The 14,335-nt window shown below is 36.8% G+C and overlaps 1 protein-coding gene across 1 annotated transcript in view; it reads left to right on the forward strand.

Moving 5' to 3' along the window:
* CFAP47 (cilia and flagella associated protein 47) overlaps positions 1-14,335 on the forward strand; it is a 452,401-nt gene that overhangs the window by 297,916 nt on the left and 140,150 nt on the right. Inside the window, 1 exon segment of the mRNA XM_021080094.1 lies at positions 2,828-2,939. Coding sequence (XP_020935753.1) covers positions 2,828-2,939 — 112 coding nt within the window.

Here is a 14,335-nt window from a genome sequence, read left to right on the forward strand (position 1 = left end):
TTGTTTCCCAGGGCATTAAAAGCTATGCCTATATTTATACCATACTGAATTCAATAGAAGTAATCCGTAGCATGATTTCTAAAAAGAACAGAGACAGAGGAGTGGATCAAGAAGAGGTGGTACATATACACAGTGGATTACTCAGCCATTAAAAGAACAAAATACCAGCATTTTTAGCAACATGGATGAACCTAAAATTATTATGCTAAGTGAAGTCAGCCAGACAATGAGACACCAACATCAAATGCTTTCACTGACATGTGGAATCTGAAAAAAGGAGAGACTTTGCAGAACAGATACTGACTCACAGACTTTGAAAAACTTATGATCTCCAAAGGAGACAGTTTGAGGGGTGGGGATACACTGGGGTTGTGGGATGGAAAGTCTATAAAATTGGATTGTGAAGATCATTGTACAACTATAAATGTAATAAATTCATTGAGCAATTAAAAATAAAAAGAACAGAGAGTTCCCATTGTAGCTCATCAAGTTAAGAACCATTTTTGATTTTTAATTCAATTCTGTTGTTGTCAGAAGCATACCATGTGTGATTCCAGCACTTTTAAATTTATTGAGGCTTCTTTTATGTCCTAAAACATGGTCTGTCCTGGAGAATATTCCTTGAGTGCTTGGAATGTGCCAAAAGGCACTCATGAAAATCCTACAATTAACATCATACTTAATGATAAAATATTGAATGACTTTCCCTATGGTCAGGAACAAGACAAGGATTTCCACTCTTGCCACTTCTGTTCAACATTTTACTGGAGGGTACTAGATATAGCAATTACTTAAGAACAAGAGATAAAGGCATGCACAATGAAAAGGGAGAAATCATCCACTAAATATCCTATCCAAACTAATAAATGAGTTCAGAAGATTTATTGGATATAAGATCAGTATACAAAATTCAGTCATTTCTGGATACCCAACATAGTGTCCATGAGGATGAGGGTTTGATCCCTGGCTTCCTCAGTGGGTTAAGGATCTGGCATTGCCGCAAGCTGTGGCATAGGCCGCAGATGCTTCTTGGATCATGTGTTGCTGTGGCTGTGATGTAGACCAGCAGCTGCAGTTCTGATTCGACCCCTAGCCTGGGAACTTTCACATGCCACAGGTGCAGCCCTAAAAAAAGAATCCTGCTGAGACAACTCTATAGTCACATACAAAACAAATATATTTGAACTCTTAACTTATATGTAAAAATAAGTTCAAAAAAGATCATAAACTGAGGTTTAGTACCTAAAACTGTAAAAATCTGAGAAGAAAACTTACAGGTAAATCTTCATGGCCTTGGGTTAGGCAATAATTTTTTTAGATATGACACCAAAATCATAAGTGACAGAACAATACATAAATTGGACTTCATGGTTAAAATGTTTGTGCTTCAAATGATACCTTGAAGAAAGTGAAAAAAGAACCCATAGAACGAGAGAAAATATCTACACGCCCTATATCTTATAAAGGCCTTGTTTCTAGAATATATAAACATCACTTACAATTTAGTAATAAAATGACAGGTAACAGCTTTTCAAATGTATGAAGAGTTTGAGTAGATGGTTCCCCAAAAAAGATATGCAAATGAACAATAAGCACATGAAAAGATACTCAGCATTATTAATCATTAGGAAAATGCAAATCAAAATCACAATGAGATACCACTCCACATTCACTAAAAGGACTGTCATCGAAGAACAAATAGAAACTTTGAGAGAAGACATAGAGAAATGGGAGCCATCATGGATTGTTGGTGAGAAAGAAAAATGGTATAGCCATTTTGTCAGGTTAATGTAATAACCAAACACTGTAGAAACACACTGGTACAGCCACTTTGGAAAAGAGTTTTGGAAAGCCGTAATTTAAAAGGTTAAATGTCCCATTACTGTATGTCCCAGCAATTCCACTCCTGTATGTATATCCATAAGAAATTAAAATCTGTATCTACTCACACACTTAAACATGTTTTCATAGCGGCATTATTCATAGTAGACAAAAGTGGAAACACTCTAAATTCCCATCAATTTACGAAAGGCTACCTACACATGGGGTTTTCGGACAATGTAAGGCCATCATCAATGAAAAGAAATGATACACTGTTAAAAAAAACTAGTCACAAAAGACCACATGCTGTATGATTTCTGTGAATTGTTCAGACAACAGATCTCTACAGGGACAAATTAGATTAGTGTTTGCCTGTGCCATGGGGGGATAGCAAGATGTAAGCAGCCACTAAGGTTGGATTTAGCCAACCAGAATTGTGATCAAATGCTGCTTTAATATTTATATTCTGCATTAATATTGACGTAGAAATTCATTGAAATGGTTCGTCTCGTATATCAAATTGCATAAAATTCTGCGTGTTCTATGAAATATACTCTGATTCTCTAAGCATCAGTGATCTTGCTCCAAGTAGCAACAGAAAATAAACATTGTTCTTTTAGTAGAATCATTTCTTTTGTTCTATTTTTCATAGGTCTCAGATTTTTCTTGTATGTACTGTGTATCTGGTTTGCTTTTCATTCTTTCTTTCTTTTTTTTTTTTTCTTTTTGTCTTTTCGTCTTTGCTAGGGCCACACCCGCGGCATATGGAGGATCCCAGGCTAGGGGTCAAATCGGAGCTGTAGCTGCTGGCCTACACCAGAGCTACAGCAACGCGGGATCCAAGCCATGGCTGTGACCTACACCATAGCTCACAGCAACGCCAGATCCTTAACCCACTGAGCGAGGCCAGGGATTGAACCCGCAACTCATGGTTGCTAGTTGGGTTTGTTAACCACTGAGCCATGATGGGAACTCCTAATTTCTGTTTTTGAATTCTCGTTTCTAGGTATCTTCAGATCTTCCAATGGTGTGGGGAAATCCAGAAATCACTGTAGACCCTGATAAGGCAACTCCATATATTCTATACCTATGCACCTGGAAACGTGGTGTATTCACAGGTAACATGATCATTAATAAAATGTTAACTACCATACTGGGAAAGATGCATGATGAGAAGAAATTAAAATGTAATTTACATTTCTCTTTTCTAATAAATAGCCCAGAGGGAAATTTAGTTTTCCGTTTCGTACACTTAATTGATACATGAAAAATAGATTAAAATCTTTGGTATATGTGAAGTTTTCTTCCTTTCTCTCTAGGAAAGCATTTATTTATACAGATTGCCCTAATGGTCCCTCTGACTAGGAACCGTGAGGTTGCAGGTCCAATCCCTGGCCTCGCTCCTTAGGTTAAGGATCCAGTGTTGCCGTGAGCTATGGTGTAGGTCTCAGACATGGCTCAGATCCCACGTTGCTGTGGCTTGGCATAGGCCAGTGGCTACAGCTCCCATTAGACCCCTAGCTTGGGACCCTCCATATGCCGCAGGAATGGCCCTAGAAAAAGCAAAAAAAAAAAAAAAAAAAAAGGGATAGAGAGTGAGACGTATAGAAGAGTAACAGGGAAGAACTGAGAGATTGTGATTCATCAAAGGAATAAGTTGTCCTACTTGGGAGAGAATTAAAGGCCTCCTAGTGGTTGGCTCCTGCTGAGGAAATAATTAAATGCAGGTAAATGGGAGTTTGCATTGTGGCTCAGTGGAATCAAATCTGACTAGTATCCGTGAGAACACAGGTTCAATCCCTGGCTTCGCTCAGTGGGTTAAGGATCCGGCATTGCCATAAGCTGTAGTGTAGGTCACAGGCACAGTTCGGATCTGGTGTTGCTGTGGCATATGCCAGCGGCTATAGCCCCAATTCAACCCCTAGCCTGGGAACTTCCACATGCCATGGGTATGGCCCTAAAAAAGACAAAACAAGTAGGTGAATGCATACAATTTAGAAGTGTATAAAGCATATATACCCTGGTAGCAATCTTGTGCTCCCTGGAAGTACTAGCCTCTAATCCTTGCTTGTCTCAGCAAAGAAGTTGTAGGAAAGGGTCTATGCCTGTCATAGGAGGTGTAGAGAGATGCTCCAAAGGAGAAAGTACGTCTGATTGCCAGTGGTATTAACAAGCAGAAGAGACATTTCAGAATGGCAAGCACAGTGATCCAGTTACTAGCACTGTAACAGAATATGCTGTGAGTAGAGAGCCAACCTGCCTACCCCCAGTCCCTGCTTCTAGTTGGCTTGAACTCACATGTCACCATAGTTATACTCTTAGCACCTTCTGAAGTCCCCCATCACTTTTTGGACATTTGGCTTTACAGAGTCCACTAATACTTCTCCATGTAATAGGTAGATTTTGAGCTTGAGTGAGCCTATTGCAAGCTTTTGAATAAAATATCATATTTTTGGCCATGTTTAATATGATTCCAAAGATTTGAATTGATTTTGAGAAATATAATTTTTTTTCATTTAATCATCAAATGGCATTACTAATGGTAGATTTTCCTTAGTTTTAGAGTTTTAAATTGTCTTTTGTAAAGGGTAGCAAACCATTCAGAATTGCCATTGTTGTTTTTGATATACATAATAAATCTGAGTTTCCTATTCTGTAAAAGGCAGTGAGGTCTGCTCTGTGTAGGAAGGAATATAAGAGGAATCGTAAACTGTAGAGCATTGTTGAATTAGGAATGGTTATGACTCCTTGAAACAAAACAGAGCCTCTGATCCATGAATCAGATTCAAAGTTATGGAAATGGAGCTAAGAAGAATTAAATAATCAGATTCAATATGCCTTTTCTTTGTATAGTCATTTTTTGTTGTTTTTGGCAGCCTTTTGGACACCATAAAATTTCAAAACATATTTTCACTGATCAGCATGCTGGTTCGAAAGACTTTAGAAGACATTTGGGGAAATTAAAGGCAACTGAGGTTACGCTGTTAAGTAAGGATGAATAAGTAAATATTTCCAGGTACACAAAAGGTTTTGCAGGCTTCATAATTTTTTAAAAATATTTGCAAGACATGGTCATGATTGTTCTTGCCAGGGCAGTTTCTTGTTGTCATTATGATTTGGAGAAGCTGAGCCTTTAAAGAAAGCAAACTCTGTTTTTATTGATATTTACTGTTGGAAGGCTTCTACAGTGTTTTAAGCAGTATAAATGTAATTGCTTCTGAACAGTTGTTAATCTGATAAAATATAAAGAAAACTAGAGAAAATTTTGGTACATATATGAAAATGTTCCTATTTGTGCTAAAGAGCTATGTCAGTGTGCATATGTCCATCATTGGTCCTAAAAAATTTGTGTGCATTTTCAGTTCTGTTCTCAATTATATAAACAATTATTTGCAAAAAGCCTATACTTTGGAAAGCCTTGGTAAGTATCATAGTTAGAAACAAAGCTGACATTCAACCAATTACACTCCATTTGTTGAAATATTTTAACAGATGCATTTCCTCATACATTGGCAAATAGTCAATTGTTTGAACTCCACTAGACTGTAACTTTTTAAAAATTTTTATTGAGGTATAGTTGATTTATAATGTAGTGTTAATTTCTGCTGCATAGCAAAGTGACTCATATATACATATACATATATATTTTTTATTTTTCATATTCTTTTCCATTATTGTTTATCACAGGATATTGAATATAGTTCCCTGTGCTATATAGTAGAACCTTGTTGTTTATCCATGCTATATATAATAGTTTGCATCTACTAATCCCAATCTCCCAATCCTTCCCTTCCCTACCCATCTACCCCTTGGCAAGCACAAGTCTGTTCTTTATATCTGTGAGTGTATTTTGTTTTGTAGATAAGTTCATTTGTGCCATTTTTTAGATTCCACGTATAAGTATGGTATTTGTCTTTCTCTTTCTGACTTACTTCACTTAATATGATAGTCTCAAGGTCTGCCCATGTTGCTGCAAATGGCATTATTTAATTCTTTTCAATGGCTGAGTAATATTCCATTGTATGTGTGTATGTATGTATATACCACATCTTCTTCATCCATCTGTCAGTGGACATTTAGGTTGTTTCCATGTCTTGGCTATTGTCAGTAGTGCTGCTATGAACACTGGGGTGTATATATTTTCAAATTATGGTTTTGTCTGGGTATGTACCCAGGAGGGGGATTTCTGGATCATAGGGCAACTTATTTTTAGGGTTTTTTTTTTTTTGGTTTTGTTTTTTTGTTTTTTTTTTTTGTCTTTTTGCCTTTTCTAGGGCCACTCCCATGGCATATGGAGGTTCTCAGGCTAGGGGTCTAATTGGAGCTGTAGCTGCCACCCTATGCCAGAGCTACAGCAACACCAGATCCGAGCCACGTCTGTGACCTACACCACAGCTCACGGCAACGCCAGATCTTTAACCCACTGAGCAAGGCAAGGGATCGAACCCACAACCTCATGGTTCCTAGTTGGAGTCATTAACTACTGAGCCACGACGGGAACTCCTATTTTTATTTTTTTGAAGAACCTCCATACTGTTTTCCATAGTGGGTGCACCAATTTACATTCCCACTGACAGTGTAAGTAGGTTCCCTTTTCTTCATTCCTTCTCTGGCATTTATTATTTGTAGACTTTTTAATGATGGCCATTCTGACCAATGTGAGGTTGTACCTCATTGTAGTTTTGATTTGCATTTCTCTAATAGTTAGCAGTGATGAGTACCTTTTCGTGTACCTATTGGACATCTGTATATCTTCTTTGGAGGAATGTCTATTTAGGTCTTCTGCCCATTTTTTGATTTTTTTTTTTGATGTTGTATTGTATGATCTGTTTGTATATTTTGAAAGTTAAGCCCTTGTCAGTCACATCACATGCAAATATTTTCTCCCAGTCTGTAGGTTGTCTTTTTTTATGGTTTCCTTTGTTGTGCAAAAGCTTGTAAGTCTGATTAAGTCCCATTTATTTATTTTTGTTTTTATTTCTGTTGTTTTGTGAGACTGACCTATACAAAGAAAACATTTGTATAGTTTATGTCAAAGAATGTTTTGCCTATGTTCTCTTCTAGGAGTTTTATGGTGTCTGTCTTATATTTAGGTCTTTAAACCATTTTGAGTTTATTTTTTTGTATGGCGTGATAGTGTGTTCTAATTTCCTTGATTTACATGCAGCTGTCCAACTTTCCCAATACCACTTGCTAAAGAGACTGTCTTTTCCCCCCATTGTATATTCTTACCTCCTTTGTCAAAGATGAATTGTCCATAGGTGTTACAGTATAATTTTTGAACTCTAACCACCACAGCCCCTCTCTGGCCTCCTTGGAATTCCAACAATTCAGCAGCAAATAAACAGTTAACACATGCCTCAGGAGTTTGATCTGTGACCTTTATGATAAGTAAGAGCTGGAATATAGGTTTGTTAATTATTTCAAATACTACCACTTGATACAAAGATAGATATTATATGGTTCCTGCCTCCTATGAATTCATATTTGGTGGTGGAAATAGATTTGCATAAATCATCACAATATGCGGTTCATGCTGGTATACCACAAGCTGAAACATGGCACTGAGGAGCGTAATAGTGGGAAATATTAATTCTAACAGTGAGTATCTGAAAGGGCTTCTAAGGGGATAATGGGTTTGATCTGGACCTTGAAGGATGAACTGGGATTTTTCAGCCACTATGTTGGGGAGGGCATTTTAGCAGAGGAATCAGCCTTATTGAAAATACGGAGGAGTTCCTGTCATGGCGCAGTGGAAACGAATCCAACTAGGAACCACAAGGTTGCGGGTCTGATCCCTGGCCTCACTCAGTGGGTTAAGGATCCGGTGTCGCTGTGAGCTGTGGTGTAGGTCACAGACGCGGCTCAGATCTGGCATTGCTGTGGTTCTGGTATAGACCGGCGGCTACAGCTCTAATTTGACCCCTAGCCTGGGAACCTCCATGTGCTGCAGGTACAGCCCTAAAAAGGACAAAAGACAAAAAAAAAAAAAAAAAAAAAATACAGAGAAGATACTTTCTGTAAATAATGAATAGAGGAGTGTGTTTGGAGTGTGTGTTTTTGTTCCAGTACAGAGTGACATAGAGTTAGAAATACAGGCAGACTTTGTTGGAGCGTTTTGTTTTGCTTCTTTTTGCAATTGGAGCCATTGAAGATTTCCAAGGGCATGAGTCAGATAGGAGGTGCAACAGGGGGTGGTTAGATCTAAGAGATCATTTAGGGGCCTTTAGCAATGTTATAGTTGATCAGTTCTCAATGTTAGTTTGTCCCTCTTCTCCCAAAAGCAGACCCGGAGAAAAGAGTTTAATTGCAAGTAGTTTATTTGAGAGGTGATTACAGGAAGCATGCTGACAGAATGAAGTGAGAGGCCAAAGGGAGAAAGTAAAAAGTAAGCTTGATATCAGATTACTGCTGAGACCCGAGGGACCTTACTGGGTACTTTCTAAGAGAATTGTCAGGCCGAAGGGTAAGGAAATTGGGGTAAGCATCCTCTCGCTCCTTTCCCTCAGTGATTAAAATCTGTTCTTAGGGCAGATCCCCATGGCAGTGATCCCCACTGGAAAAGTTATAGGAAACCATTGGTGAATATGGGAACTGTCTGAATAGGGGATTTTCATAGGGGCACTGAGTCATATGTGGCCTATACTAAAGTAGGTGTCATGGTATATTGATTAGTAGGTAGAAATGTTGAGAAATGGATGGATTTGGAATTATCTCAGTAGCCTACAATATGTTTCAAGTTTGCCATGTGGAGATTTAAATTCGAATGGCTCTCTGGCTATGGAACAAAAAGTTAAGGTTGATCATTCTACGTGAACATTAAGGGCAGACCAAACTAGCCAGTGATAGTGGGTTAAAAAACAGAAGGGAAGTATCAAGAAAAATCAAAATGAAAAGGATGCTGTAGCAGCTTGGGTTTCCAGGAAATCCAACTCTTGAGATGGGAGATTAACATATAGGACATTTATTAGTGAATGTGTTGTGATCAACACTTGTGAAAGGAAAGGTAAGAATGTATACTAACCAGAGGGAAAAGCTGCTGCTGTGTTGTTCAGTCATTGAAAGTAGACTACATGTGGAAAGAGGTTTGATCTTGGGTAAGGCTTTTTTTTTCCCCCTCACAAAGTGATGCCTAAAGAAGGCTGACCAAATATGGTCATCTTCCAGCATCTTTCCAGGTAGCAAGATAAATAAGTCCTTCATTCCTGAAAAGGAATGTGTTTGACACAACATTGTGTCCACCACAGCTGCATTTGATGAAGATGGAATATGGAGAGGCAAGTGAGAAAGGAGAGTCAAGTGTACCTCGGATAGTAAGCACCTCTAAGGAAAGTGACAGCATTAACTGTGAGAGAAGCGGTTAGTGGGATAGATTGACTAGTTAGGGAGGGAAAATCCAGTTCTATCTTGATCTTAAGATTATATTTTTGTGTTAGTACACTTCAGAAAAATGGAAAAATATTGAATCAGTCAGCTTAGATATGAAAACACAGAACCTTAAAGGAAAACAGACACACACACACAAAACCACATAAACAAAAATACCATATGTAAAGGCAAAAATGTATTAATGACTAAATGTATTAAATCATAGGCTGTACAGTAGAAAAAAAATCATATTGGGGAAATAACAATAAAAAAATTTTAAATCATACTGGCTTAAGTCTCTAATAACCAGAAAATGGTCATTAGAATGTGAAAAGCTAATATTACTGTTCATGCCTACAGGATTAATTTGTAACAAGATATAGAAATGCAGTAATGGCTTGTGGCTTATTTGTAGTAGTGAAATATGCAATTATATTTCTATTTGTCTCAAATAGAAACTTGATTTTTTTTTTTGCACAAGACCCATACATGGATGAAGATGACTTGGCCCTAGTAGTTAGCATATACTTTAGTAACAGTAATCCTTAAATTTATTTTGATTGCAATAAAATACGATTTACAAATACGATTTAGAGATGGCTATAAGCATTCATGTTCACAGCATAAAGCAACTCACTCCTAATACAGCATTAAGAAAATAAACTTGTACATGTAAGAATGAAGGTTATACAATTAGATATAACCTACACATCATTTTTTTCTAATAGTTTGCTCCATTTGCTCTTTAATAATCTGCATAGAGCACCTATGTCTCTGGCATAACTGTTCTGGGTTTCTTATGAATATGTCATACTAATTGGCTCAGTGCCCTCCAGCTTGTGAATATCAGGGTCATACTATAATTTTAAAAAGCAAATTTTAATAACAACAAACATGACTGTTTAAAACTTGTAAGGATACCTCTAGGGTCCCCTTTCTATGAAGAGAAGTGAAGAGCTATGGAGGTAAATAATTATTCGGGGGTTTGGCAGTCCAAAAATATAATGTGAAACCTAGCCCCCAAACCATAGAAGCCTGGGTTCCTTAGCTGACCATTTTGTTCTCTGATCCCTAATTATGGCTCTGAAAGGCAAGATTCTAGGCTGCCCCAGAGTAGCTCATTTCCCAAGACAGATACCATTTCCAGTGATGCCTCAGTGCAGTGGAGTCCTGCTTTCTTAGCCTGTGTGTGTTTTCACCTTTAAATTTCCAGTTGAAAAAGGATGCTCTGAACATCTCTTCTAATGTATTGTAGCAATGATGCTCCCTTGATATCTTCAAACAGCTTTTATCTCGTTAACTAGTGCAGTTCATTTTTTAAACTAAGTATATGATTCGTAATGATCCCTTTTGAACTTAGCAACAAGGAAGAAGTCTTTAGAAGTTCTTTGAATCATTAATGACATTTATTTGTGACCCCCAAAAAAGGAGTAACTGGGGAAACTTGGGTAGTTGAATATCTTATCTTTGTCCATAGAGTTGATAGAAATTCAACAGAGAAAGACAATACTAGGGATTTTTTTTATTGAACTGTAAGTCATTTAAATGTATTAACAAAAATCAGACTGAAATAATATCATATGTTGATCATGACATGGTGGCCTAAAATGATTTCTAAACATTAAACAAAAATATTTTTATACCTAAAACTAATACAATGTTATATTTCAGTTTTCTCTCAATAAAAATTTATATTTAAATTTTTTAAAGAATGTTTTTATAAAGCATTCACTTAGAGTGTCAAGTATTTAGATGTTACAGAACACTACATGGACACAGTTCAGTGCAGTCATTAAGGTGCCTCAGTTATTTATTCTACAGTAGAAAACTAAATGCTGAGAACCCACATTTTAAGATGATTTCCAGACATGTTGGTAAATTTAGTCCTTATGCTGAACATTCATTATAAAGTAGTCTTAAAATTTTCTCTTATATTCATGACCCTTGACAAGCTGATAGCTCCAAAAAGTAGGTAACAATGGTCATTTTGATGTAGCCTACAATTACTTTGTATTTTTTCAGCAGCAGCCCAAAGTGCCTTTTCACTTGCTAAAAAGTGGTCATATTCATTCAGTTCAACACAACTGTGAATTATAGCTAAGATTTATTTCTGCATATTTGCATTTCAGAGGTTCTTATGCTAGAATGAGATCTGTAATAACACTGGCACTAGAAAGCCTCGTCCCAACAATTGTGAACAAGTTTTTTGTCAGCTTTGCTAAAGACTTTAAAAAATTTCTTTTCAATAAAGTTCTACTTAACGTCAAAACAAAATATTTAATGTGTGCATAAAAAGTTCTTATATTAGACCTGTGTTTAAACAAAATAGTTTTTATAGCTGGCATCCCACTACTCTCTCATATCCAGAAAGATAAGTAATATCAGTTGCCATCTTTGAAGTACAAATTCAGTTCATAATTGAATTTATAATATTGTATGTGATGTGAAGCCTGCTTGTCCTGTGTATTTTCAGAATGTGATGCTGAGAAAATGTAGTGCTATTTAAATTTGCATGTTTCATTTAGAGTTTGGGCAGTATATTCATTGTGATGGCAAAATTGCCTATCTTTCACTTTGCTATTTCATATAAAGGAACATGTTCAGAAGTTGCCTATGACTTCAACCTCCAATTACATCATTCCCTGGTTGTGTGACCTTGGTGATATACTTAACTTCACTGAATGTCAGGTTTCTTCCATGTAAAATATAGATATTTAATTTTTCAGGGTCGCTATGAGCATAAAATGGGAATACATGAAAAGTTCTCATTTAGTAGGTGTTCAATCACTGCTTATCACTCCTATTTAATATACTCACTCCCATTTATGAAAATTTCCTAACATGATATGGATGTATGGGAGGATTTAGGGCTTCTTTTGTCCTTACTGTCTTCTGGTTTATCTCATTGAAGATGCCAGGAGGGTGCTTTCAAAAGCTTGGCTGAAACTGATTTTAGATCCTGCTGGCTTGTTCCCACCTGTGCTACAGGGTGTGCATTGTTATAGAAGCGTAAGAACCAATTAAATGCCGCTGGTCTTTAAAAACAAGTGTTGGCTGCTCTGAGTGCCATAAAGCATTTTCACACTCTCTCAGATAAAAGAAATGGTTTGCAAAAGCAGAGCCTTCAGGCACTGCAGAGAGAATGGATTGGGTTTGTTTGGATCCTCTCACTGCCCTCTGGGCTCTCCTCTTAGCTTTCACCATCTCTCCTTTCCCAGGCAGCCTCTACTCTGATGTTTCCTGAAAGCTCTAGCCACCTGCATAGTATTACCCTTGGGAACTTATAATTTTAGACTTGTTCTTCCTGTCCTTGACCCTAAAATCATAACCAATATTAACTCTAGTCTTAGGATCTACTCAGATGACTGCCTAGAGATAAATTTTCACATGTTAGTAAATCACTGACTGATGACATACTCTGCATTGCCTGCCTTTACGCAAGATAATCTGTTCTTTGAGTGCCAGGCTAGCACTGACCTTCAGACCAGTACAGCAGCAGGTATCTGGTCACTATCAAACAGAAGAAGCAATACATTTCAAAAATAAAATTATTTCTAAAATATTTTAAATATTGCTTAGTAGTGCAATAACAGTGCAGTAAAACACAATAACAAGAATGAGGTGCAAACTTGGAGAAAAGCATACATTTGAAAACTGCATATACTCTGTCAAGCTGAAATATGATACTTCCCCAATTCCAACACTTGCCGTGGAGCCCACATTCAATTGTACAATACTCACTTATAATTGTCGATCATATATTAGAGACTTAGTTCTCCCTGGGAGTCCAAGGCAGGCTGTAAATACTCTCTTGAATATAAATTCATGTTGCTTTTGGAATAAGGATCTAGTGGCTTCTGAATCCACCCGTGATATTCTGGTTAAAATCTTTATATTTGAGTTTTGAACTACTAAGATATATCTATTTTGTTATATATTATATATATTGTGTATATATATATATATATAAAATTGTTGATAATAAGATAAAACTTTATCTCATTTCCCCAACTCTTTCTCTCTTCCCTCATCCTGTGTATGTATGTGTCTGTGTGTGTGCATCCTGTCTTACTAGTCCACAGAATTTGTGTATTTTGTAAGGAGTTATAGTGAACTGTAATTATGACTTGGCAAATTGTTGGCTTTTCTCATGTAGAACATTTACTTAAGAATTTCAGATAGAGGGATTTGTTGTCAATAATTTATTCCTACATTTTAATGAGAACTTTCAAATTGAAAACACCTTCCAAAGATGCTTTCTAATATGTGAAGAATTAAATATAACCTGTTGGAATTAAGAAGGTTAGAAGATCCTTATGAAATTCTGAAACTTTAAAACTTTTCTTCTTGTTAAATATTTTTTCCTAACATGCAACTACTTCAAAAAGTTTTGTGGAGTTCCCATTGTGGCTCAACAGAAATGAATCTGTTGCCCATGACGATGCAGGTTTCATCCTTGGCCTTGCTCAGTAGGTTAAGGATCCAGCATTGCTGTGAGCTGTGGTATAGGCAGCAGATGTGGCTCACATGTGGCATTGCTGTGGCTGTGGCGTAGGCCAGTGGCTACAGCTCTGATTCAACCCTTGGCCTGGGAACCTCCATGTGCCACGGGCACGGCCCTAAAAAGACAAAAGAAAAAAAACAAGTTTTGTGAGTGCTGGGGAACATTTGCCTCGTAATAATCAGAACTTTTATATAATGTGATCTCCTCCCTTTTTATTGCTTGGATGGGGCCAAAAGATGCTTTTTAAGCAAAAATTCATTTTTATGTCATGCAGAAATTAATCATACAAATAGGTTGAAAATAAAATGAAAAAAAATGAGGGCTTTAAGTGGAGGCTCAAGAAGCTACCTTCAAATTGCAGTAATCCAAACAAATGTATAAAAAATTATATTTGATACCATGGAAACATGCATGACTTTATGGAACTAAGAGGAGATATAAATAAAGATTTTAGATAGAAATATAGATAGAAAGAAAGATAAAAGTCTTCTGACTATTTAAATATGATGGTTTCACTAATAATCCTCTATTATTAGTTATATTGTGTATGACCTTGCTTAGTGCTAGAAATATATTCATTGGTGGCTGTGAACTTCACTTAAATATCCTGCTTTTACAGCATTCAACTTTGGGGTGACATTT

The sequence above is a fragment of the Sus scrofa genome, chromosome X (assembly GCF_000003025.6).
Source record: "Sus scrofa isolate TJ Tabasco breed Duroc chromosome X, Sscrofa11.1, whole genome shotgun sequence".
Classification (NCBI taxonomy): Eukaryota; Metazoa; Chordata; class Mammalia; order Artiodactyla; family Suidae; genus Sus; species Sus scrofa.